The sequence below is a fragment of the Carassius auratus genome, chromosome 45 (genome assembly GCF_003368295.1).
Source record: "Carassius auratus strain Wakin chromosome 45, ASM336829v1, whole genome shotgun sequence".
Classification (NCBI taxonomy): domain Eukaryota; kingdom Metazoa; phylum Chordata; class Actinopteri; order Cypriniformes; family Cyprinidae; genus Carassius; species Carassius auratus.
In genome coordinates, this window is record NC_039287.1 from 1,169,354 (window position 1) to 1,194,678 (window position 25,325).

The following is a 25,325-nucleotide window of genomic DNA, read 5'->3' on the forward strand; positions in this document are numbered from 1 at the left end:
ATATCACAACATGTCAAGCAACTTCCCTATCCCCACGTTAGGCCGGCGACACACTGGATGCGTGGTGCAAGCGTCTCAGCTGCGTGGCGTGTCTGTTTTTAATTCAGCTCCCATGTCAACAGGTTAAAGCATTCAGACTGCCTGCGTGAGACGCGCGTCTCAGGCGCTGCTCGAGCCGTGTGGAAAACTCGTGCATGCTAGAAATAGAACCAACGCCTCTTTTCCGCGCACGTGTCGGAAGCGTTTCAAAGCAAAATATACTAGGAAAATATGTTTATATGTCATCATGTACACAAATGCATATTAATTCATGACCTCTTGATATTTGAAAGTATATAGGTTGGCATAAATTCAGATATAAATGTAATTTAAAAAATAAAATAAATTATTATAGATTTTCAAATATTGCACCTGTCAAACATTGCCGTAATTGCCGTAAATACTGTTGACGGTGTCCTTTCAGTAAATGGTAAAATCAGTAGGTGTGTAAAAAAAAAAGTTTATGTTGTTGTGATGAAGACGAGCCTGGTTTTTCGGCGGCTTCCCTCTATGTCACCTACAGCAGCAGCAGCGCGCAGGCACGCTTCTGGTGTGTAAAGACACAGAAAACGCGAAGCAGCCACCACGCTTCTGGCACGCAGCAGAGACGCCACGCATCCAGTGTGTCACCGGCCTTACTTTGAAGAGTGTGAATAATTTCCAGTCATATGGTGTCCTTTAGTCTTCTGTACAAGGCCATTAAAACATTAAGGCTTTTCGGACCACTTTTATTCCAGAACTAAATGTACAGTACTGGAAACTTGGAAGATTTTGCGCAAAAATTTCCCAATACCATTTAAAGCGTTGCATTTGCACCAGGTGTACTAGGAAGTGACGTTATCTGGTCGACAGCGACGTCATTTGTGCATAGCATTCAACAACAGAAACAAAGATGAACAATATTAACAACAGGCGGATGGAGGACACTGTGATCGGAACTGTGTCTTTGTTGTGTATCTCTCACAATAATCATTATGGAATGTTGATGTATACCTAAAGTGATTGAAAAGAACGGAAAGGAGGTCTAAGAATTTCCAACAACAAATGGTAGTGCTACATTTGCTACAAATGTCTGCACTTCAGCGTCTGTCCATCTATCGCTGTTCTTCATTCTTGCCATATAAGTTGATGCAATGTTTACAGTATGCTTACACTGGGTGAGGGCGTTTTCATACAAGTCTGGCCAATCAATATCTACTTAAGTCACGGGTTAGTGCCAGATGTGCTAGTTAGACCCTGCTCCGGAGTAGGAGCTAATTTTGGTTCTCAAAAAAGGCAGTACAGTTCTAAAATCACAACCAATTTTGGCCGTGCGAAAACCCCAAAAAGTGGGTAGTTTCACAATTAGTTCTGGTACTATGAAAAAGTTCCTGTGGTGCGAAAGGCCCTATTCTGGTCTATTTGATACAGACATGCTTTCTGAGTGTGTAACTTTTAGTCTGTGCTTAGTAATTGTGTCAGGACAAGTTTAGAGACTGGGCATTAGCATTTATCATGAGAAGTACTAGAAAACAAAAGCAGACTTGTGATGTTCTCTGTTTCTGGAAAAGGACACATTTAACTTGTTTTGTGGGTTATGGTGTTACTCATTATTCAAGGAATAGTAACTTTACTTAAGGCATATTATTTAATCTCCATTTACAAAAACAAACAACTGAACAACCCAAAAAAAGAAAGAAAAAATGTTCAACTTTTTCTTTCTTTCTTTCTTTGCCTAACACAGTAGCAAGGTTTTTTTATATATAATGGATAAAACAAAAACGAGTAGATTGAATAGAAAAAGAATAGGGAATGCTAGTTCTCATATTAACTAAATACTACTGCTGTATTTTTTCTTTTTTTAATCCTCAAGTGCCGTCAACACCATGTGCAATGCATGCTTCTCATGAATCCCTGGAATTAGTAAACACATTTGTCACAGTGCAGAAGCACTGGATTCAGGACTGTGCCCAAAACACTAATGGCTCTGTAGTCTTCATGCTGCATTCAGAATGAAATGTGTTTCCTTTGATTTGAGTGTTGTGAAAAGAACGGCTCTTATCGGATCTGCTCGCTCATTTTACAGTGGATTCTCTGTATGAATGCATTTTATTTTTTTCCTTAAGGTCGTTCAAGATTTATTTTAATTTTTTTGCCTAAAAAATTAATAAATTGATTTCTCTCGAAGTAAAAGAGCCAGCTGGGGAAATGTCCTGATGTTGCATTGTTTTTGCAAAGCTCAGGCATAAGTGATCGGAAGAATCTGCTAATGGCCAGAAGTCAGTTAATGTTTTCTTTATCAGTTGTGTAGAGGGATAATCAAATACACCTTTCCCCTTTAAGGACTTTTGTGTCCCATAATGCTGTTTCTGAGCAGGTAGGCTGAACAACTGAAAGCAATGTAGGTTAATTGATGAGCTCAAATTCATTTCTGTCAGAGGAAAATGCATCATCTCACTCTGTATTTAACACTGTCACTTTTTTTCTTTCCTTGATTTTCTTTCTTTGCCTCATACCAAGCATAGCTTTATATTTGTTACAGTGGCCACATCAAATGGCTTTGCTGAACGATGGCAGTTTCATCTGAAGGAAGTGTGAATTTGTGGTTTGCTTCTCTGGGCAGACAGTTTATCTTATTCAGTGCATTTTATTGTAAAAAGTTCTTGTTCGATTGCATAATGTGGGACCTGTCTCTCTTCCAGTCATTGTGACCCGTTCCTCTCATTTCTGTCCCTGTGCTGGAAACAAAAAAAAATTCTGGAGAACTGAACTGTAATTAGGTGGTGTATACTTCTGAGGAGTCAACAGTGAGTAAAAAAATCTCAGAGCTACAGAACTGAGGTGTAGTATTCTCTTTTGTGCTACAGTGACTGATGTCTCACTTCCTTTTTTTCAAAAAAAGTCAATGCAAAAGAGCAAACAATTTAGGAATTATTAATACTTATATCAGTCTATGAATGTTGTTCCAGCTGGAAATCATAAACACAAGAGTTGGCTGACACCTGCTGAGAGCCAAGGTTTGAGGAGCTTAGTCTGATGTAGCTTACGTTTTTTCTTTTGTTTCCATTTCATCTCACTAACCTACTTTGTGGCTAACCAACTTTAATAGAGGTAGTTCAGATATATCCACATTACTGGCTGAGATAGGACAGTGAAACGGCAACAGTCTGTGTTGGATTAAGATTAGTATTTACTAGGGCTGTCAAAAAAATTTAATTTTTTATATTCATTAAAAAATTTGTTGCATTTGAATTTTCGGTCTGCATCAGCTGTCATCAGGCAGTCTTATCAGTGTTGCACGAAATGCGACAATGATGTAAGTGTCATAGCATTTCAATGCTTTTGTTAGCCTGTCCAGTTGAATCCACTAGACGCGGCACTGCTGCATTGTTCATTCAGTATATTGTGGAAAATGAGAGCATCAGTTTGGAGAAGATATTGATTACGTCAAAACTGAAACCAAGCCGTTCACACACAACGCATATTTATTAGGTTTTCTAGAGGGAAATCTATAAACGTTTAAGAACGCTTTGAAGAAATGTGCATAATATCTTGTGGCCTCAGGAGAGAAGCCAAAAGCCCCCCCCCCTCCCAACTGAAACTATGTCTCTTAAATTAGAATAAAATTCGAATTTTGATAATATTTACACTGTAAAAAATTTCCTGTAGAAATTACAGTAACTTACTGGCAGCAGTTTGCCAGTAACTTACTGTAAATTAAACTTACAGTAAAAATACTGTATTCATATTTACAGTACCATTTAACTTGCTGTAAATGCATTTGCAGTAATATATTTTTTTACTGTAAAACACAATTATGTTTTTTTCTCCTTTTATATATTTTAATACAATAAAATATTACTTTACACTGTGAAATTTACTGTAATTGGTTCACTTTTATTATGTATTGTAAAACTTTACAAATTATTGTATTTCAACAGGTCTCATGTCTCAGTAGTAAAAACTATAAAAAGAAACAAAAGACTGTTTAACTTCTTTTATTGGTTTAATAGTTAAATTGTAATACTTGAAATAACATTTTAATATTCTTGCAGATTGTACTTTCAGTTTTCCAAAAACTTGAATACATTTCATTTATACATAAAAGTTTCATATTAAGAGCATTTTAAAACAACAGACATGAACAGATTCAGTCATAAGAACAATCTTAAAAATTTACAAATTCAGAAAACTCCTGTGTAGAATGTATTTGCTCTTAGTAGCTTAATAGTTTTGCCAGCTGAAATCCAGAAACTCCTTAAAGGGATAGTTCACCCAAAAATCAGAATTAGGTCATTAATAACTCACCCTCATGTCGTTCCAAACCCGTGAGACTTCCGTTTATCTTCAGAACACAGTATATTTTAGATTTAGTCCAAGAGCTCTCAGTCCCTCCATTGAAGCTGTGTGTGTGGTATACTGTCCATGTCCAGAAAGGTAAGAAAAACATCATCAAAGTAGTCCATGTGACATCAGAGGGTCAGTTAGAATTTTTTGAAGCGTCGAAAATACATTTTGGTCCAAAAATAGCAAAAACTACGACTTTATTCAGCATTGTCTTCTCTTCCGGGTCTGTTGTGAGACAGTTCAAAACAAAGCAGTTTGTGATATCCAGTTCATGAATCATTCGATGTAACCGGATCTTTTTGAACCAGTTCACCAAATCAAACTGAATCATTTTATACTGTTCGCGTCTCCAATACGCATTAATCCACAAATTACTTAAGCTTTTTTAATATGGCTGACTCGAGAACGAGTCAGTATTTTGTTCATTATCTGGCTCAGCTCGGTGTTCATCTTCAGTTCTCTCCTCACAGCAGTTCAGTCAGTGTACTTTTTGAGTAAATGAATTACTCCGGGATATTGGTTTGTTTGAACTCAGAAGTGTCAGCCACATTAAAAAAAGTTAACAGTTTAAGTAATTTGTGGATTAATGCGTATTGGAGATGCGAACCATTTAAAATGATTCAGTTCGATTTGGTGAACTGGTTCAAAAGGATCCAATTACATGGAGTGATTCGTTCGCGAACCAGATATCACAAACTGCTTTGTTTTGAACTCTCTCTCACAACAGACACGGAAGAGAAGACAATGCTGAATAAAGTTGTAGTCTTTGCTATTTTTGGACAAAAACGTATTTTCGATGCTTCAAAAAATTCTAACTGACCCTCTGATGTCACATGGACTACTTTGATGATGTTTTTCTTACCTTTCTGGACATGGACAGCAGACCGAACACACAGCTTCAATGGAGGGACAGAGGACATAAATTGAGGTCTCACGGGTTTGGAACGACATGAGGGTGAGTTATTAATGGGTGAATTAATTTTTTGGGTGAACTATCCCGTTAATGAAGGAGGATACATGAGGGTTCAGACCAGAGTTCTTCCTTTGCACCATCTTCCCACTTCTTTTGATGACGTGGAACTTTGAGGAGCACTTGCTGCTGTCAGGGTTAACATTTAACCTTTACATAACAGAAAAAAAAGTTAGATCATTTGATGTGAAAAATGTCTAACAAAACAACCAAATATTCACAACACAACCAAATACAGAAATGCACTGCAAATGGCACAGAACACAACGGAAATATTTCCAGGGGACCCAATATGTGACGAACCCGGATGGAGCATGTTTAGTACTCAACGTCTACTTTTGTTTTCTTGCAAAAAATACAGAGATTACATATTTATGACATACAACTTTATATGCAATATAAAAAATGTAAAAAGAACATGAGGGTGAGATATTAATCTATACATTAGTAACATTGTAAAAAAATTGTAATGTTATGTTTAAATAAGTTTCATAGGTAAGAAATTTAAGGTAATGTAGGGTCCAAAGATGAAACAGCTAATTTTAAAGTTGAGACACACAGATAAATAAAGCATATTACGAAAACTTTTTTGTATAAAATGTATTTATTTGCAACAGTTATTTTAACAGCAATAATAAGACATTTATGTCCTAAGTACAGCTATTAAGCTGATATGAGAACATCCCAGGTTAAAATAATGAGGAAATTACGTTGGCTAAATCCGAAATCGCCCCCTTAACACTCATTCACTCATTTCTACATTAGTCCACTAATACGGTTCACTTGAAGCTGTGAATGAAAACGAGTGAGTGAATTCGGACAGCCGTTGATCGCGCATTGGATGTACACAGTCGGGTTCGTCACTTACTGGGGTCCCCTGAAAACATTTCCATTATGTTCTGTGCCATTTGCGGCGCATTTTCGCGAACGAGATGATGTTATTCTCCCGATGCTGATGTACAGAACAAATGTTACATTTGAAGTAGACATATTTTTCTCTTGGTTGTTTAGTTTCCTTAACTTTATGTGTTTAAGGTAACGTTAAATATGAGACTGAGGGGCGGAGAGGCTTTGGAAAGTGTATGGGCATTCAGGAACTGCACACGAAAACCTTAAATTCGCCGTGTTTTTATGCCCTTTGGCATGATTAATAAAGGTGTATAATGTCTCCACAGAGACGCCAGTGTTTGCACACGACACGAACATTGCGGGTTTTACTCTAGCACTACAAGCATGACGTGCATTTATATGTGGTAATCAGTTAACAGCAAGCGATAATAGCGGGAAAAAATCCGACTGACTTTAAGCTAAATCCACGAAAGCTTTGTTGTTCGGCTAACAGTTGACATGAACACTCACCAGCTCCTGGAGTGGTCAAACCCAAGGCAGAGACCCGTTAATGTCCATATTTTGACGGTGAAACGTTCAGAAAAGGGAAAGAAAGGAAAGAAATATGAATGTTTGCACAGTGTCACCACAACTCTCTCTAGCTCTCTTCACAGCATAAATGTGAGGTGACTGCGCGCCGTTCAGTGGCAGCGTTTTTTTTATTTATATTTTTGTTTTAGTTAAACCAAAGATATAATATATTTAAAGTAAAAGAAGTAATATTTGTACCCACCTTTGCATCTGACTGGTTCTTTTCGCATCTGTGTGTCTTGTTTTCTTCTTTCTCCAAGTGGGAAATAAAACTTGATCTGTGATTGGTCAGGTTTCGCGCTCATTTTTTCTTTACTGTATTTAGATTTACAGTAAATTAAAAATACTGTAATTTAGTGTCGCCAAGAGGGTATTCCCCAAAATGTAACTTTAAAATACAGTAATATGCTGTATAACTGTCCTACAGTAAAATACAGTTCATTTTACAGTTAAATACTGTTAAATTTACAGACATTTCTAACAGTGTAAGTAGAAATTTTGAATTTAGTTTTTCAGTCATTTTGGCAGCCCTAGTATCTACAAATGGTGTAAAAAGGTCTGCATTAATTTGTGATAGGAAATGGTTTACCCTGAATCTTTAGTTCCAGACAGATATATTGCTTTGGGAGTTTTAAATGTCCAGCTTTATAGGCTGAACAGCAGAGTTTGGGTGGTGCTGTAGTTTGTTCTCAAACAGTGATTTATGTCACTTATTCCCTCTATTCTTTTTAGAGCTCTCAACTCATGTGGAGCTACATTCATGTTAGAGGTGAAAATCTTCTGTCCTCAACATCCTCCGATACAGACAGACGAGTTATGAGCTTTGAATTAGTTGGAAGCGGCAGACCCAAACTCACTCACTTTTAAAGTAGAGGATTGCAGCAGAGGCCTGGAATGTGTGGAATAAGAATATTGGAGGCATGTGCTGTACAGATGGAGCTGAACTAATTCAGATCAAAGGCCACTGCTGCTCTCCGTGCTGCTCAGTTTCATCCTGAAGATAGATGATAGACTGATGGCCTGTTCCTCATGTATATAATATATATTATTAAATATAACCTATGTCTTCAGCCCTGCTCCTGCAGAACCACTGTCCTGCAGAGTTTAGCCACAACCCTAATCGATCATGTCTGAACTGGCTGATAAAGGTTTTCAGTATCGCTTGAAAAATTATCCCAAGCCTCTGTTACTAATTTGAAAACGTCACTTTTGAACTAGTAATGAAAGAACGTTGAGTAGCTTCATTGAAAGTTTATTACTGCATTAAGCTCACTGTATTATCTAGTGTAGAGTTTTATGAGAGAGGGATGGACTAAGCGAGTGTGATTACCTGCATCTGATACAGCATTCATTCTTCAGCTCAATCTCATATTCACAATAAAACATTAGTTTGAATGTCTGCCAAGGAAAGCAATATCGTTGTCATACTATCCCTTCATTTGTTAAGGGTGATTTCCGATAACAGCACTGCCCAGTGCATTTGTTGGCTGCATCTTACAGCTGTTGTTGAAAAATATTAAAACTATTTGCTCTGGAGCAAATAATAGATTAATTAGACTATAGACTGTCCGTTAGATTTACCCAAAACGTATTATTTGTCATGTTTAATCACTATAGAGACATCAGAGCCAGCGGCAAATCCTAAGGAGATCTGGCCAAGGTAAGGCCACTCTCGGTGGGTTCATGAGCGCTGAACACCAGCTGACACCCTGGAGCTAAGCAAATTTTCTAATAGACTTATGTTTATTAACAAACCACATATTATTATACAAATAAGTACATTATCATCCTCCCAAAAAAACTCTTAAAACTACATTCCACAAAGACAGTATTACTTATATTTGTGGATTGGGGCGTCCGCCATGAGACTCACTGTGAGAAATACTGGAAGCAAAGTGATACAAAATGGGCTGCATCAAATGATTATTTTGATAATCGATTAATCTAACGATTATTAATACGATTAATCGACTAATAGTTAAAATATCGAGTTATACATATTTTAACAAATAAATGAAAGGTAATTCAGCTTTTGAAAATCATTATGTAATTACAATTATTATACAATTAATTTATACAAATAAATGTTTTTGGCGCCAAATGAGATGACTGACAGATAAACTCTCTCATTCACCATTTAGTTAGTCATCTGATTAATTGAATTACATAATTCTTTCTTAACAACGCAATCCTTTTCAGCCAATCAGATTTTAGGACCAGAACGAACGGTTGTTTATGTATATTTTCTTTCCTTAGTTGCTGTTAGTAAATTCCAGGTTTGAGTTAAAATTTATTTTTATATTCCTAAAATATAAAAAAAGTGTTTCCCTCAGTGCATCTTGATTTCTAGCTTGCTTGTGTCTTTGCTTTCTATATAATAAAATTATATAAAGTTATGAGACCAGATTAAGACTGGAATATGTTATTGGATGAAGGCTTTGGCCCTTCCACCCATCACTCAGAGCTAAGCACAGCTTCTGGTCTGTCATTACCATCCCAACCAACAGTATGTACTTGAAAAAGCTTGGCTAATGGCAACAGAAAAAACCCTGTGGCCTAGTTGATGTTGTAAAGTTTTTATTTAGTCTCAGTTAAGCTGTTCTATCTCTCTTTATCAAATATCCTGGAGGAAGGAGGATGTGTTTTTATTTATTTCATTTATTTTATTACGCATCTAACAACCAGTCTCATATATTCACATCATGTTTTGTCTAAAAGCTGGATGTGCTTTGTAGGCCAGTAGATTGGAATGCAAAAGCTGGAATTTCTCACGTAGAGCAGCGTTCCGTTGGGAGTCTCAGTATTCCGAGATCATCTGTTCTGAGTTTCGTTAGAACAGATTAAGAAACATTTTGTGAAGAATGAGAAAACCTTTAACCCTTTGAATATTATACATGATACATTGTTTATTTAGAACTCAAACTACACTGTTAAAATGAGTTTTCAAATTTCAACAGCATTATCATGAGTTGAATGTCCTAAGCCTGAAGTGATTTTTGTTGTTCACAAGCGCAGCCCTAGTTGCTTAAGTCCATGTCTATAATACACAACAGTTTTAGCAGTGGGGGGGTGTGAGGCCCTCGTCTTCCTACCTCTGGTCCGTACACACAATGACAGGATATATGTGTTTGTCTGCATGGTCCTGAGCAGGAAAAAGGCCTTTGTGTTTGACTTTTCATTCAGCAGTACTTTAAAGGGCATCTAATACAACAGCAGGAGAGATCCATCATGGCCTAGAACTTAGATCCAACAAACATGCTTTTAAATGTAACTCTTCCATTTAGGAAAAGAAACTATGCCACCTGCAGCTGCTGGGGTATTGATAGTTTTCTAAAGAAGCTAATATCTAGTTTTGAGTAATGGAACTTCTTATTGTATGTGCTTTTAGCAGCAGTCTGAGGTCATTTGCTGTTACGTGTATGTCACGAGCTTGTAGAAAAATAGGATACACCCACACTCACTCACACTGAAGTGAATTCAGAGCCAGGCAGCACCACAGCTGAATATGTGCACTCACTACAAGACAGCTGCAAAGGTCAGGGAAGGTCGTAAGCGCTGGGCAGTAAGAGAGGCCTTTCGTCGCTTATGTGTGTTGAGTTTATAAATATGAACGGGTTGCACTGAAAATGCCATCAGGACATAAAAACTTAAACTTACTTGCCTTGTGAAATTGTTTTTTGACTCTCACCACAAAAAATTAATTAATTAAATATTATAATTTCTAAAAAAAAAAAAAAGAACCAGTAACTAGGTTTCAAAAACAAAAATTATTTAATTTTATATTAAATGATTATAAATGACAACTTTTTTTCTGGCAATCATGGCACTCAGTGTGAAACATTATTGACTGGTTTTTAAGATTGAGCCATCCTTGGCCCATGTACGTGGCATCTCAACAAATGGACAACTTCTCGGTAAACCAGTAGCATGGAAATTATAACCCCACAAATTCACAAAAGCCCAGCAAAAATCCTGAGGTCTTAGCCCAGAGTATCGTGTGTGGAGTGAAAGTAATGGAATGTGAGGGTTATATGTTTAGTTAAGCTTGTTTGTGTAAGTTTGCTTCATCGCAGCAGAAGTGTGCAGTGTGATCTTAGTGTGTTAAGTCTTTTTGGCTGGCACCGTTCTTGCGATCCTGATTAAAATTGTGTGCCAGTGATACGTTTTTAATGAAGCTCTCCTGCAGCTCCTCTTGTGTTTGTTTGTGTTTCTGAAATTGTAAAGGGAGGGAGGCTTATCAATGAGAGATTACATTTATTGCCAAAGTGTCATTTTTAATGAAAAGCCATCAAAGCTTGTCTCACACATATATCTGTTTCTGTAGGATGGCTCTCTGGGTAATATAGATGACCTGGCACAAGAGTACTCCGAGTACTACAACACATACTTCAGCGAAGTCAGTGAGCGGATGGAGGAACTACGCAAGCGGCAAGTCTCTCAAGAGCTAGACATGGTAAGTTCAGTCTGAAAGTTTTGCTGCGACATACAGCCTAAATTGTAGACTTGCATTTCTACAGCTGTGTGTGTTTGTTTTCTAGAATGACCAACCATTTTATTAAATCAACTTTTCCCTAGAAAATTCTTAAGAATTGTTTATATATAAACTCCCTGTGGATTTAATTAATCTTAGCATGTTTACTGCCTTGGCATTTTATCCAGATGAGTGAATCTGGTTGTCATTAGCACTGTAAAACACATTTTTGGGTCAGGTGGAATTTGAGTTTTAACCCTTTAGTCACATGGTCCAATCATATCGGCCACGGCACCATAAACAAAAAACAAAAAAATCTGAGAATTCTATTTAACCTTAATGTACTGAAATGTATTCTGCAGAAGTTGTTTTGCTTTCTGAAAAGTATTTATTTTAATACTTAAAAGTAATTATCTCGTTTATAGGTTTTGATTGTGTGGCCAAAACAAACTTCACTCTCTGACCTACATACAATTTTATACACTTGAGTTTTAATGAATTAGAAAATTGAATGCTAAAGCTATTAGCACTGTATGGCCTACTAGTTTTTGCAGGCAGTTTTATTCATAAAACAGTTGTTTTACTCATAAACCAGTGCAATAGTTTCCCTTCCATCTATGTTCCAGGGACAATGAATCACTAGCACAGTTAATCACAAAATTAATTTCTTTCTTTCGTCACTTGGTGCTACAGAATGGCCATTGTGAACCTATGAGCTAATAGAAGGAAACGCTTGTCTTTAACCATTACAAAATGAAGACAAATGCATTCACCCCCTGCCCTCTCTCCATACGTGTTTGGATTGTCTGCGGTTCTGTCAGTGCTGTGCGTTTGTCATCTGCATCTCAAAGTGTCTATGTTCTCATGGATGTAGGGTAGTGGGCCACCCAGGGTTGCCAAGAGACCGCCAGACTCATTATAACATGCAGCTGGGGTTGGCACGGTCCAGTGAGGGGATTTTGAGAGAAAGAAAGAAAGAAAACATTCTGAAAGTCGTGCTCAGCTGTGGTGCATGCCTCAGACAGGAACCAGTCTTTCTCAAGGTTTGGTGCACGGTTGTGTTGAATTGTTTCAATGGATTTTATCTTGGAATTTCTGGAATGGACAGTACAGAATTCCACTGTGCACCACTGTCCAGTATCACTACACCAAATCACTGCTACTGCTAAGAATTAGCATTGCCTTTACTGCAAAACATCCTAAAACAGCTAATTTACATCTACTCAGTCTCATGTCATTCCAAACCTATATCCAATCTTTTAACAAAAGATGTGTATGCATGTGAAGTATGAATAAACATGGTATGCCCTAAATAGTGACCACTACGGTACATAATGATCTTTATATTTGTTATTGTATCATTAATTTTATTCATTTTTTCCTCCATTACTGTTATATGGATAAAGCTGTGTAAAAAATATTCAAATATTTCAGTGTTCCACTGAAGTAAGAATGGCATATGGGTTTGATATAACATATGGGTTTCATATGTTCCTTTATACGTTCTTTGCTCTGTTTTATTCATCTCATCTAATCCAGTATCCAGCTCCACACCCTGTGCTGTGTTTAAACCGTACTATAGCTAAAACTGATTAATAAAGGACTGAGCACAGCACAAAACCTGGCTGTATCATCCCATCTAAATCAGCACTGTGACTCCGCTGTGTTTTAGTAATCCTGATCCATGCCTTTTCAATGCTAGTGTTCTTTCAGAGTGCACTTTATAAATATTGAGTGCTTTATCTATTATTAAAATGCCACTTTTTAAGTTTCTTTACTTTATTACCATATCTCTACCCCTTTAATTAGCACAAGCTTAAGATAGCTACCAACAAAGACAAGATAAAGCCCCTGCAGTGGGAGTCAGATCTGACATTGAGTTGAGTGCAAAAATAAGTCTTCCTATTTGTCAGTGTAATGCATCAAGGGATGTTGCTATAAATCCCAAGCAGAGGGTGATGACTGTCAAAGGAGGCTTTAGTCTGAGGCTAATGGGGCCGAAGGGAGTGTCAAGTGGGCCAAGTAGGTCATCTCTTTATGTATTTAGTGTTGCTAGTCTTGTGCCATTCTTGGGGAGTATCATGGAAAGGAAATGGGGACATTGGAGTAGCTGCTGGCTGGGGAGATTCGGTTAATGGGATGAGGAATGGTATGGATAACAGAGGAAATTTTCTAGGAGGTATTTTTCATTCCATATGCAAGTGTGGGACTCTGCAGGTCTACACGGGTTGAACTGAAGATTTAGAAAACTCAGCATTCTTCTATTTGATCTCATATCCTTCCAAACCTATATGTAGGATTTATTTACTAATTTACTAATTCATTTATTTGTCATATTTACACCGCTCTTTCCAGACTCTGTCAGGGCTAGATTAATTGGGGAAGAATAGAAGTTATGAAACAGAAAGGGGATACTCATTATGTCCGAGCTGAGTGGCTGCTGTCCAGTCTGAGGGCAGTAACAGGTGATTATCCTCATCTTGATTGGTAGATTGATTTCAGCTTTGCCTTGAGAAGTTACATTTACGTGACCTTTTAAATTTTTGGTGCTTCAGAAAAGTCAAAATACTAGTCCATGTCTTTCAGTATTCTCTCTGTTCTTTCTGATCCTTTTCTTCCTCCTCATATCCTCTCACTAATTTCCATAAACAGTGTCACCCAGCTAACCTCTTCCCAAAGGCACGTAACCCTGTTTTAGAGGCCAAGCTGGCAATGGGCCCTTGGCTTTCTCCCCTCAACCCAAAAGAGGGGAAAGGTTACCGGTTTAACCAGAGGCAACACTGAAGGCTATTGTGAACGAGGCACGAATGTTGTGGTCTATTCATACTTAGAATATATCTCTGAACACATTCAGGAATCCACAGCGAAGGACTTGTATCCTGAACAGAATCAAATGAGGCCCATGGTTTCCCCTTCACTGCCAGCCAGCCTCTTCCTTTCTGACAGAGGTGAAGTCTCTGTGCTATTTGAAGCTGTTACTTTCTCTTCTCTTATTTCTGTTTTCTGGTTTATTCTGAGACACTCTCAATTACCCTAGACATTCCCCAATCTGATTTGAGGTTTGATTTCTGTTTCATTTCCTCAGATATCTCCACAGAGAGCTGACAGGGCCAGTTCAGGCTTCCACATTTGCTCAGCACTCTTCCTCTCTATCTTACTGTGCTTTTATAAGAGCTACCCTGATTACAAAGAGTTAACAAAACATCCTCGACTCAATGTGTTGAATAGATAAACCCATCATTTTACATAACCAACTAGCCATGCTGCTATTTTGCCATTTTTCTTTTCAGCTGTTCAAACAGATTCACTCTCCTTTATTCCATTTGCCAGACAAACGGGCTGTGGAAAGCATTGTTAGTTTTCAGCTTGGGCATCAGTTTCGAAGGCAGAATAATAACAGAAAATGGGCTGAATGGCTTCTCTTTGGTAGATTTAAAATGTAAAAATAAGTTTAAACTTTAGACATAAAATCGAATCATATTGCTCGATGATTAATGACATTTTTGTACCAAAAGAAGTCGTGTGACAGTAAGTGACCCTTTGGATGACAGCTACACTATAATTTAATAACTGCATGTTGCTAATTGTAATGAAGCTATTTAATCAAGTTTTGTCATTTGTTTATAATTATTAATTTATTTATATATTAATGTATTTAATGTTTATATAATAGCAATTTCAATCTAAATGCATGTGGCTGAGCTACTGTCACATTTCTAATAAAACTTACCAACTCAGCAGCGTTGCTAATGTGAGTTACTCTAAACACTTGAGGTTGATATGTTTTGGGGGAACTCTATTTCAACATGTTAATTATGTAATTGCTAAAAGAATCATTTTAGTCAAGACCCAGGCACAACCTTTACTTTAATGATTTTTAGCTCTTGTGTCCCTCTCTCAGACTCAGGCTCAGACTTGTTGTGGTTTACACAAAGGCGTATTGTGGCATTTTGATTTTATTCCTGTTGGTTTGAAAGTAGGTCATGTTATGGAAGTGAACCTTTGTTTGAGGGGGGACCCACATACATACACACTAGACAGCAGGTGATGTGCAAAGATTGTGTTCAGTGTTGCCCAATTATTTCTTGAAACGAACATCGAATACTTGCCTGTGTATTTGGAGTGTTTATTCCAGCATGAGAAACGGCGTCTTTCCTCCCGCTGACTGGTATTTCCAGGTCGAAACCACATAGCTGGAATACTGGAATAATGTACCCACTAAGTTTCATACACTGTGAGTGTGTATGTGTGTGTTTTGTTTGTGTTACAGCAGTAGGAATGGTTAGTCTGGTTCTACGATGACACTTTATCTACCTGTTACTCAACCAAATGTCTCTCCAGTAGGAGTCAAGATTCACCCCATGTGCGAGCGCATCTACCCACCCAGACGTTTTTGCTGCCAGCCTGACTGTGTGTGTCCTGCCCTGCAAACTGAGACTCTGTTTGAATTTGTATAAAACACCTCATTAGCCTCCTTCAGTTTGTTTATTCCCCCTGATGTTGCTGTGCCAGCCGTCCCGCCACATTTCTGTCTGTGTTTGTATCTCTTTTTTGGACAAAATAGATAATCGCAAGGTTTTGGAAAAGCTGCCTGCAGCTGCCTGTTTTGCTGTAAGATGCTCAGTTGTTTCCAGTGGCGTTTGATGTTATCTTCTTGTTGCTAAGTTAAAAACGGTACTTCAAGCATAAGAACTGGAGCTTGTAAGATTTTGGAACAAATCTAATGACACTGATGCATGTAACATTTTAATATTTCTTTTGTCCCGGGTGTAATTTACTACAGCTGCACAATTTATAAAAAAACTGAAATCACGATTTGGCTCAATTATCAGCATCCAAAAGCTGTGATCAGTGTGATGAAAAAATATATGCACTGCAGAGTGAAGTGCAGCACTTTTCTTTTACACGTGATTTGGTGTTTTCAGTGTCTGTTCACAGTAAAAGATGTTCCACATGACCCCAGAATTAACCTGAAATATTATTCTGTTGTTATATAACCATGTCTGCCTGAAAGAGTCTGCTGTAAAGAGCTTAAATACTTTGTCAAATTCATTTTAGTTTGTAAAGCGCTTCGGGTGTACAACTATACACAAAGTGCTATATAAATGCATTATTCATTCATTCATTCATGTTGTTGTTGTTGTTTTTAATGTGAATACACTTTGTTGATCTGTATATATTAGAGTGGGTGGGTGTATGTAGTAGGTGACAGTAAGCTTCCTTTTAAGCCAAATTCATCTTTAGCATGTGTAGGGTCAAATCCAGACATGCACATACAGTCCCAGACACACAGTCGCTCATCAACCATCAGCTGCTGGACCTCACAATTACCTTTATATAGCCAGTCATTAAGTGGTTGTCTATTTGCTCTACACTTAGATATGTCCCATATAGTGCTGTAAAAATTAACACACATTGAACTTAACTATGTCAAGAGTGTCTGTATACAGCATGTGTAGATATGTACTTACATGACCAATGCAAGTTGTTGTGAAGCTTATGAGTGTGTGTCTGTTGTTCTGTGTCAGTGAGCAAACACTCACACAGAGCATCTCTTTGTGTGTGGTGTTGTGTGGATGTGTGTTTTAGATGACACGGCTGGCAGCAGTGTACTGTGTACAGATGATTGTGCAGTGTGTGCCAATAGGAGCATGTGCCCAGTGGGTATGGGGTAGTTGATGCCCTGCTGCTGATGATACAGAACACAGACCTCTGTGTGTGTGTGTGTGTGTGTGTGTGTGTGTGTTTACTTTGGCCAGTGTGTGCTCATATGGGAACAACTTCAACTTGCCCACTCTGTGTGTGTGTGTGTGAGTGTGTGAGAGTGAGAGCGCAACAGTGAGTGAGTGAGTAAATTCTCTTTCTGTCCTGGATGACTTCACTTTTACAGCACAACGTATGATTTACTACTTAGAAGCTTCTGGACTTTACTAGCACACCACTGAGTGCTAAAGCAGATGGACAGAGTGGCACATATAAAAAAAACACACTAACAGCCACCCTGGCCTAAAAACAGTGCTTTTCTCTGACAAAAAACGCTTCACTTGCAGGAAAAGAGGCTTGAAGAGTAATACTGTGATAACTGAGGGTCTGGACACATTTTCCACTGTGCTGTCCACCCTCCACATACATCAAAGGGCTACGTGTGATCAGATCCTGGTGTTCGTGTTAGGGGGCCTTTTCACCCAAACATGGATGTAGTATATGTCTGTCAACATTCTGTCATAATTATATTTAAAGGGGGGGTGAAATTCTCATTTTCACTCAATATCCTGTTAATCTTGAGTACCTATAGAGTAGTACTGCATCCTTCATAACTCCAAAAAGTCTTTAGTTTTATTATATTCATAAGAGAAAGATAGTCTGTACCGATTTTTCCCGGAAACACACGACCGACTGGAGGCGTGACGTGTGGGCGGAGCTAAAGAATCACGAGCGCCAGTAGGCTTTTGCGTTGAGAGCGTTTGGAAGCTGACATTACCTTGAGGAAAAAAACATTATCCAAAACAAACCATGGCTAACAGTCAGATTCAGCCGTTTATTTATGATCCAGAATCAGATCCCGAAGCTGAAACTGAACAAGAGCAGCAGCAGCAACGACTCTCTCCGAGCGGGGCTCGAACCCGGGTCTCTGATGGGAGGCGGACGCACTAACAAGGAGGCAGAGATATTTGAAGCAGTTTTACTCACCGTCTGCGGTTCCAACACACGATCGTGACCCTTTTTCGCTGGGATTGCATCATCCTTAAGAAATAAACGATACGCAAATCCGTCGTCAAACTGGGCCTTGTTTGTAAAACAAGCATTTTCGAAATGCAGGGAACAAACACAAACACTTGCACAACTCCGTTGATGCTCTGTAAAAATAAACTCCATCCACTGGTCCCTTAATGCTGTTTTTTCTTTGGTAATCTGTGCAGGGTTGTCTTGCCCTGGCAACCAAAAACACACTCCTTTTGTGACATTTCGCGATGCTCTCGCTCTGATCAGTGATTTTCTGTGCTCAGCCTCTCATTGCTGTGCTATACGGGAGCGCGCGCTCTTTCGGGAGAAGTGCCCTTAAGACCCATATAAGGAAATTCCGCTCCATCTAACTTCACACAGAGCCATACTCAAAAAAAAACTTTCCGAAACTTGTGACAAACCAGAAGGAGTATTTTTGGAACAGAAATACTCCTTCAAACGTACAACTTAATTTTTTAAACTTTGTCCATGTTTAGCATGGGAATCCAACTCTTTAACAGTGTAAAAAACTCAGTATGCATGAAATAGCATTTCACCCCCCCCCCTTTAATACATTTTTCAGCAGTTAATTTCATTCGCAGTGCATTTTACAGAAGCCTTGGGACTATTAGTTTGTTTTAGTTTTTTTTGCTGATTCTCACTTTCACACAAACACAGATGTGTGGAGGTTATTGCATGAGCACAAGTCTTGGTTTTGAGAAGTGAGCAATGAGAATGAGCGAGCAGTGATACAGAGTGTGTACTGGAGACAAAAGTACATGTTCCTATCAGCCTCCACTGAGGGCTCTGAGTGGCTGATAACACATAGGCTGAAACGACACAATTCCGATTTTTTTTGCCCCATGCGACCTGTATCTGATCTTTTCATGACAGTCTGAACGACACAGATCCGATCTTTTCAAATGTGACCCAGGCCACTTGGGTATGTGGTTCTGAATCCGATACATATCCGATCTTTTGAGATGCGACCTCCGTCTGAACGCCCAGGCCACATGTATCCGACCCGCATGTCATTGATACGCTAACTACTTCATAATTCTGCGTTGAAGTAGGCGGGAACGTGAAAATAAACAACAACCATGGCGGACGATGCTGCTGAGACCAGTCAATGGAAGGGAAGCGAGGTCACAGATTTAATTAATATTTGGGTTGACCGCTCTATTCAGGCCAAACTCAAGGGCTCTTATCGGAACCGGGCGGTTTACGAAAACATTTCCAGCAAAATGGCCGAGCGTGGTTACAGACGATCCTGGCTCCAATGCCAGCGAAAAATAAAAAGCCTCCGAGCCAAATACAAAAATCCATGTTTAACGTTAGCTACTTCTGCGAACAACGAGTGAGGTCGTTCACCGTTGAGTACTCTTCTGCACATGCGGCTCAATTCTGGGTCATTTCACGTTCACACAGGAGATCACAAAAGGTCGCATTTAATTGGAAATGGGAACGGCCATGCAAAAAAATCACATTTTTTCAAAAAATCGGAATTGAGCATTAAGCCCTGCAGGGTGAACGTAGCCATACCCTTCAGGGTTCCTTCAGGGTTGCTAAAAAATAATAAAAGAAGCTTATCCTCAACTAGGCTATTCTACCAGACCTGTCGCTTCAAGACCACGGCCAGGAAAAAAACCAAACAGACAACTTGGGGTGGAAAGATTCCTACATGATGAGGTTACCTGTGAAGTTCAAGTTCTTCTTGATTTACAGGCTTATTACCCCTTTAAAAATATTTGAATTTGAACTCAAGACATCATTTGTCTTTGTCATCGAAGAAACGATGTATTTAATGATTACATATTTTGAGAACAATTTTAATTATTTTAAAGAAAGCCAAGTTCATTTTGGCATGTGTGTGTATGTATGTATGTATGTGTATATATATATATATGTGTATGTGTGTGTGTGTGTATATATATATATATATATATATATATATACACACACACACACACACACAGGGTGCACATAAGTGGTCCGTATGCGCGACCAAAATAGAAAATGCATTATATAAATGTTCCGACAGCGCATTTGCGTACCAACATGGTTGACAGCTTTTAATACACAATTGCCATTTTAGATAACAAATATACACACTATATAAGTTTTATTTTCAACCTGAAAGCATAAATCTAGGCTTTGCCATGCCGTTTTCAAAGCACAATGCAAAACTGTGACATTTATCCACTGACGCTCTTTAAACAGCCACAGTGCTAAATCCGGAAGCGCGTATACTTACTTGCCGGCAACCTGCCAAAATAAAAGCCTTGAATATTTGAATATGATGAAAATGCTTTCATTTTTTTTTTTTTTTCATTTTCATTTTTTTATCCAATATCCGATTTATCCGATTTTTCTTAAAGAGGCAAACAAAGAAAGTAGTAGTGAATATTAGCTTTTTATTTTTAAGTTTACTATAAAATAAATGTGTTTGTATTTGTATTTCATACTAAGACTGCCTTTTGTTTTTTTGTGTGTTATTTATATATATATATATATATATATACACACACAAACACACACACACGTCAAAATACATTAAATATTTTGTATAAATACATTTTGTTTTATTAATATATAAAGGAGAAAAAAAAAACTAATTTAATTTTAACCAAAAGGCATCTCAACAAGATTTCAGTGAACCTGATTAAGATGCATATCAATGTTTTCCAGTCCTATTATTTTGGTGTTATATTTTGACTATGTTTCTTATATGATAAGGTGCTGATCGACTATGTTAGCTTGTGGTTTGTACCAGGGTTCACATGTGTTGTATTTCCAGTATGTTTAGTTCATTCCACTTTAATTTTTTTTTTGCTTTCTTGAGCAACTGCACAGGACCGGCAGGTTCAGTGTGCCTTGGGTGATGTGTGTGCAGGGGGCAGGGGGTGTGGCATTCTTAATCACAAAGCAAGTTCTTGGCATGTATGGGTCTGTGGCCCTGTATTAGTGGCAGTGTGTGTTTGTGTGTCCTTCTTCCTAACCCTCTCTTTATGTGTGTTTTACAGGAAAAAGCAGACACCAGCTTCAGCTCATCACAGCTATGCTCAGACATCCAGGTCAGTCGACCCACAGTGCTGTGCATATTTTTTCAGACAGTCACACACCTGATGTCATCACCATAACTCACTGTTTTAACACAACACACTTTCATTCACAATGCCTCAGTTATAAATCAGCTGACTGCATGCTCAGATTACAGTGATTTGTGTGTTATCGGTGATTAAAATTGTTGTTTGATTGCAGTTATTAACTGCAGTGCTGTCTGTGTACACAGGAATCATTTGGCATCGACAGTGAGGTGTCCACTCCAGAGTCTGAGAGAAAGTAAGAAAATCTCAGTGCACTCAATGTTTAGTAGCTGGTTGTGTCTCAAAAGGCGTGGAAATTTTTTTACAAAGATAAACAATACTAAGGAATCAGATCCTGGATAGTTTTTCATATCTAAACCATAAGCTGAATGATTTACCCAAACCTAAAGGATAATTTGTAGGCTGTCTGACTTGAATGTGACTACTGACCTCTCAGATATATGTTCACACACATCAGGTCTTTCCATCCCCCATCTACCACTGAATGTAAGTGTGTGTGTGTGTATGAATGGGTGTGAATTCCTCCGTTTTACTACTTGTCATCTTGGTGCTTTCAGGCTTCCTTCCTTCCGTCCATTGTTCTTAGATGTTTAAGATGAAACTCACTGATTACAGATGGGAATAAATAAATTCAGACTTCAGTGAGACTCTGTGAGTTTATAGTACACGAGGGAGTTAGTCAAGCTGACTAAATGAACTTTATTTAGCATTATTGCTTAAATAAACCTAACACTATGCACATGACATCATCTGTGCCCACACAGTTATGTAACTGTCAAAGGGTCAGTTTACTTAATATAAAATGTATTAGTCATGTTGTGAATTTCAGGATACTAGAGGACTTTGGTTTGCTCCGATAGGGTTGAGCAATTCACATGCCATGGGAAGATTAAATTCTACTGCCGTCATCCACACTCTCTGGTGAGAAGTAGAATGCTTAGATAAATGCAAAACAAATGGAGCTGACAGAACTTTCATCATTTGTATGTCTCTGCAGTCCTGTGCACATGTGCCTGGGTTTGACTGGTATTATGCTTTGTAATGGCTGTGAAACTAGCTTTTGATTTTATTTTTGGGGGGATTTTTTAAAAATTTCAGTCAATATTTATATTTTAAAACATTAGTTGATTTAACTCTTTAATCTATCTATCTAAAAACAGTGGGAATTAAATAACATTGCAGCCCACTGCATAATATATATATATATATATATATATATATATATATATATATATATATATATATATATAATTTTATGTCCCTGTCCCTTTAAATTCAGAATGGAATGAAATTTCATCCTATTTGTTTTATAAATGCATATTATAGATTTTATTGTGAACAATTCAGCCACGCACACTGGACCTTCCGGTAAAAACAGGTTTCTCTCTGGTGACATTTACAGGATTTCTACAATCATTTAGTACATTTAAAACTACTCGTGCAAGCTCAGGTTCACCTGCCTTCACTTTTGAGTGCATCACCCACATTTTAAAATCCAGTCAACAACTGAAACATAGAACCAAGATCTGATGCTGCTTCTGTTTCATTCTGACTTCATGTATTCTGTGAGAACAGCTTTTATTCTTTCCGCCTTGATGTGTCTTATGTTGGCTTTATGAGTCTTTCTCCAAATACACATTATTATTCAAAAGTTTTATTTATTTATTTTAAGAAATTAATCCTTTTATTCTGCAAGGGCACATTAAATTGATCAAAATTGACAGTAAAGACCTTTGTGATGTTACAAAATGTTTCGATTTCAAATATATTTTTATTTTGAAATTTGTATTAATCAAAGAATCATAAAAAACTTTTAAGTAGCTTTAAGTAGCTTTTACCTGCTTTTTTACTGAATTATAGGTGGTAGAAATGTAACTGGGCACAGAGAAAATGTAAGTGTTAAAGTGTGTGTGGCTTTAAGGAAATCCCTCAAGCTCCATTTGCCATGACCTCTAGTGAAGGTCATTTCCTGGAAGCTTCCTTTGCGATCTTTGTATATGTGATTTTGTGCTCAATCGTATGTGTTCTGAACTCCAAAGCCAGGTGTAAGGAAGCAAACCAAGCAATCGCAGGACACCAGGTGCACCCTGGGATAGAACTGTGTTTCTCTTCATCAGAAGTTTGACTAGAGGAAAGAGGAAGTCAGCCCATTCCCAGCTCTGAAAGAGCAGTGAACATGCATCACTGTAGTGATACATCACTGATGAAAACAACATAATGTTCCTCTTATTCAATAGTGAAGTGAAGACGTGTGCAATATGACTGATCTCACACTTTAGAAGGAAATTTCTGATAATATGCAAAGACATTAGGCAAGCTGGCTACATTCACAGAAACAGAACACAGTTGTCTGTTATTTTAAATAAAAGCTAATAAGTTTCTTTTCATACCATTTTGTTCAGGTTGTAAAGGAAATTGACAACCACATTCTATAAACGAAGTGAATCCTTTAAATGTTGAAGATTCACAAATGAATATTGGGAGCAAATTTGGTTAAGTATACCTATGATTTAAACAAGCACACTCAAAGCAGTACTAAAATTATGCTGATATTTGAAAACACCAAAACAAACACGCCCATAACCTAACAAGATTTTGCCCCTATTTTAATAACTCTGCCCCACATGTACATTCACAACCCTGGCAGCGATGATGGCTGAATGGCTGAACAGAAAAGTTGTGTGAAAAAGCAAAATCCAAGTAACTCACCTATCAAGAAGAAACAAAGCAACCTTGGCATCCAATTCTTTCCTTGAGTTCTCTCTACCACTGGAAGCTGTTCCGATATATAAGCGGGTCCTATCTCTTGCCTGATCATAAACCTTCTTTTTAATGTTTTGTTCCCCTGAAATCTTCCACTTTTTTTTTATCTGCCATCTCTCGCTATCTATAATCGATCTGCTAATGTCTGTCCTGTGCACTCACTTAGCACTCTCTTCTCCCTTTCTTTACTAGACACCCCCCTTACAGCTGATTGGCTGTGAGTGTGTTTTGGGACTCGGTCCGACACTGTGGTCAAAAGCATTTTTCAAGAATCGCTTAATGCACCTTTAGTGAGATATTCTTTGCATATTAAATAAATATGTATTTATTTAATCAACTTTATTTTGATTCATATTGCAGCCCAATAATCAGTTTCAAGTTTTTAATTGCATGTCTGAGTGGTTGAAAAAAAATTGTGGCCCAAAATTTACAAATTTACAAAGAGTCTGGAGAAGATGCACAAAAATGTGGATGTGTTTAGCAAATTCAGCAATAGGATGAAGGAGAGGACGATTTGAGCGTCCTCCCACAAATCACATTGTGGTGGTGGGTGTTTACAGGTGATCGCGCAGTTAGCGGACACTTGCTAAAGCCTGCAATCGCTTTCCCATGCATGCTGTTTAAGTTTCACTTTCAATTTCTTTATACCTAATCCGTCTTCTGCGCAGTGCCATTGTCAGTATGCCATGATAGGCATAAGAGCATGCTTTCTCCGCCGGTGTTCTGTCATCTTCCAGCACTTCTGTCTTCGCAAAATCCTTGTTAAAACATCGTATAGAAGACATTGTCTATTCTGATGTTCATAAGTGTCTTCATATTGCGTTTGTAGCTGATGACAGAAAATTAGTAAAATAATAACAATTGCACTACGAAAAATCTCCATGTTTTCAGAAGCCTGTTCAGAAGCCTGTTTCTGAACTTCCTGTTTTTCCCTGCTTGAAAATTTCTGTACAATGAATGGATGACCTTAGCACACATGTGGTTTTGTTTACAATTGTTGGTTCACTTGCAAAAAAGGGCAGTGTGAAAGCAAATTGCACAAAAAAAAAAAAAAAAAGAAATCAACATAGTATATGGTCCGGACCAAAGCAAGTGAACTAGCGGACTTTCCTGGTGTGAAAAAACCCTAAATGGAAGGACACAGTTGAAGCTTGTGGAGAAAGTAAATATTCCAGTGTGAAGTGTTCTTCCATCACATTCTCAAATAACAATCTCAACAAGCCAAGGATTCCTCTGTTTCAGAGATAGTGGACATGGCAGTCACTCGCAGTGAAGGAATGCAGCTAGCAGGGCTTATATTCTGCTAGACATGCACCAGTAAAGACACAATACACCCTGTGAAACGAAAGAAAGAAACTGGCAGACTGTAACATGCTTCTATTGTATGCTGGTCACACTATGCTTGCACGCATACAACTGTCAATAGCAGAAATACTGAATGGAGCCTAATTTACTGAGCTGCTCTTCAAAAAGGCCTTTCTAGCATGGGATGCAGTTAGCATACAAG

General features: G+C 38.0%; 1 protein-coding gene and 1 long non-coding RNA gene across 6 annotated transcripts in view; one reads left to right on the plus strand and one right to left on the minus strand.

The window, feature by feature from the left end:
- Window positions 1-25,325, plus strand: part of LOC113062820 (SAM and SH3 domain-containing protein 1-like) — a 64,730-nt gene that overhangs the window by 19,531 nt on the left and 19,874 nt on the right. For all 5 annotated transcript variants that reach the window (XM_026232824.1, XM_026232821.1, XM_026232823.1 and 2 more), the window contains exons 2-4: window positions 11,079-11,207; window positions 20,972-21,022; window positions 21,241-21,290. In XM_026232824.1, the coding sequence (XP_026088609.1) occupies window positions 11,163-11,207; window positions 20,972-21,022; window positions 21,241-21,290 (146 nt within the window). In that variant the 5' untranslated portion in view covers window positions 11,079-11,162. The remainder of the gene's footprint in view (window positions 1-11,078; window positions 11,208-20,971; window positions 21,023-21,240; window positions 21,291-25,325) is intronic.
- On the minus strand, window positions 5,240-7,008 carry LOC113062822 (uncharacterized). The gene is made up of 3 exons (XR_003278595.1): window positions 6,957-7,008; window positions 6,695-6,700; window positions 5,240-5,485 (listed from the first exon to the last, which is right to left on the minus strand). It is a non-coding gene; the product is annotated as an uncharacterized LOC113062822 (long non-coding RNA).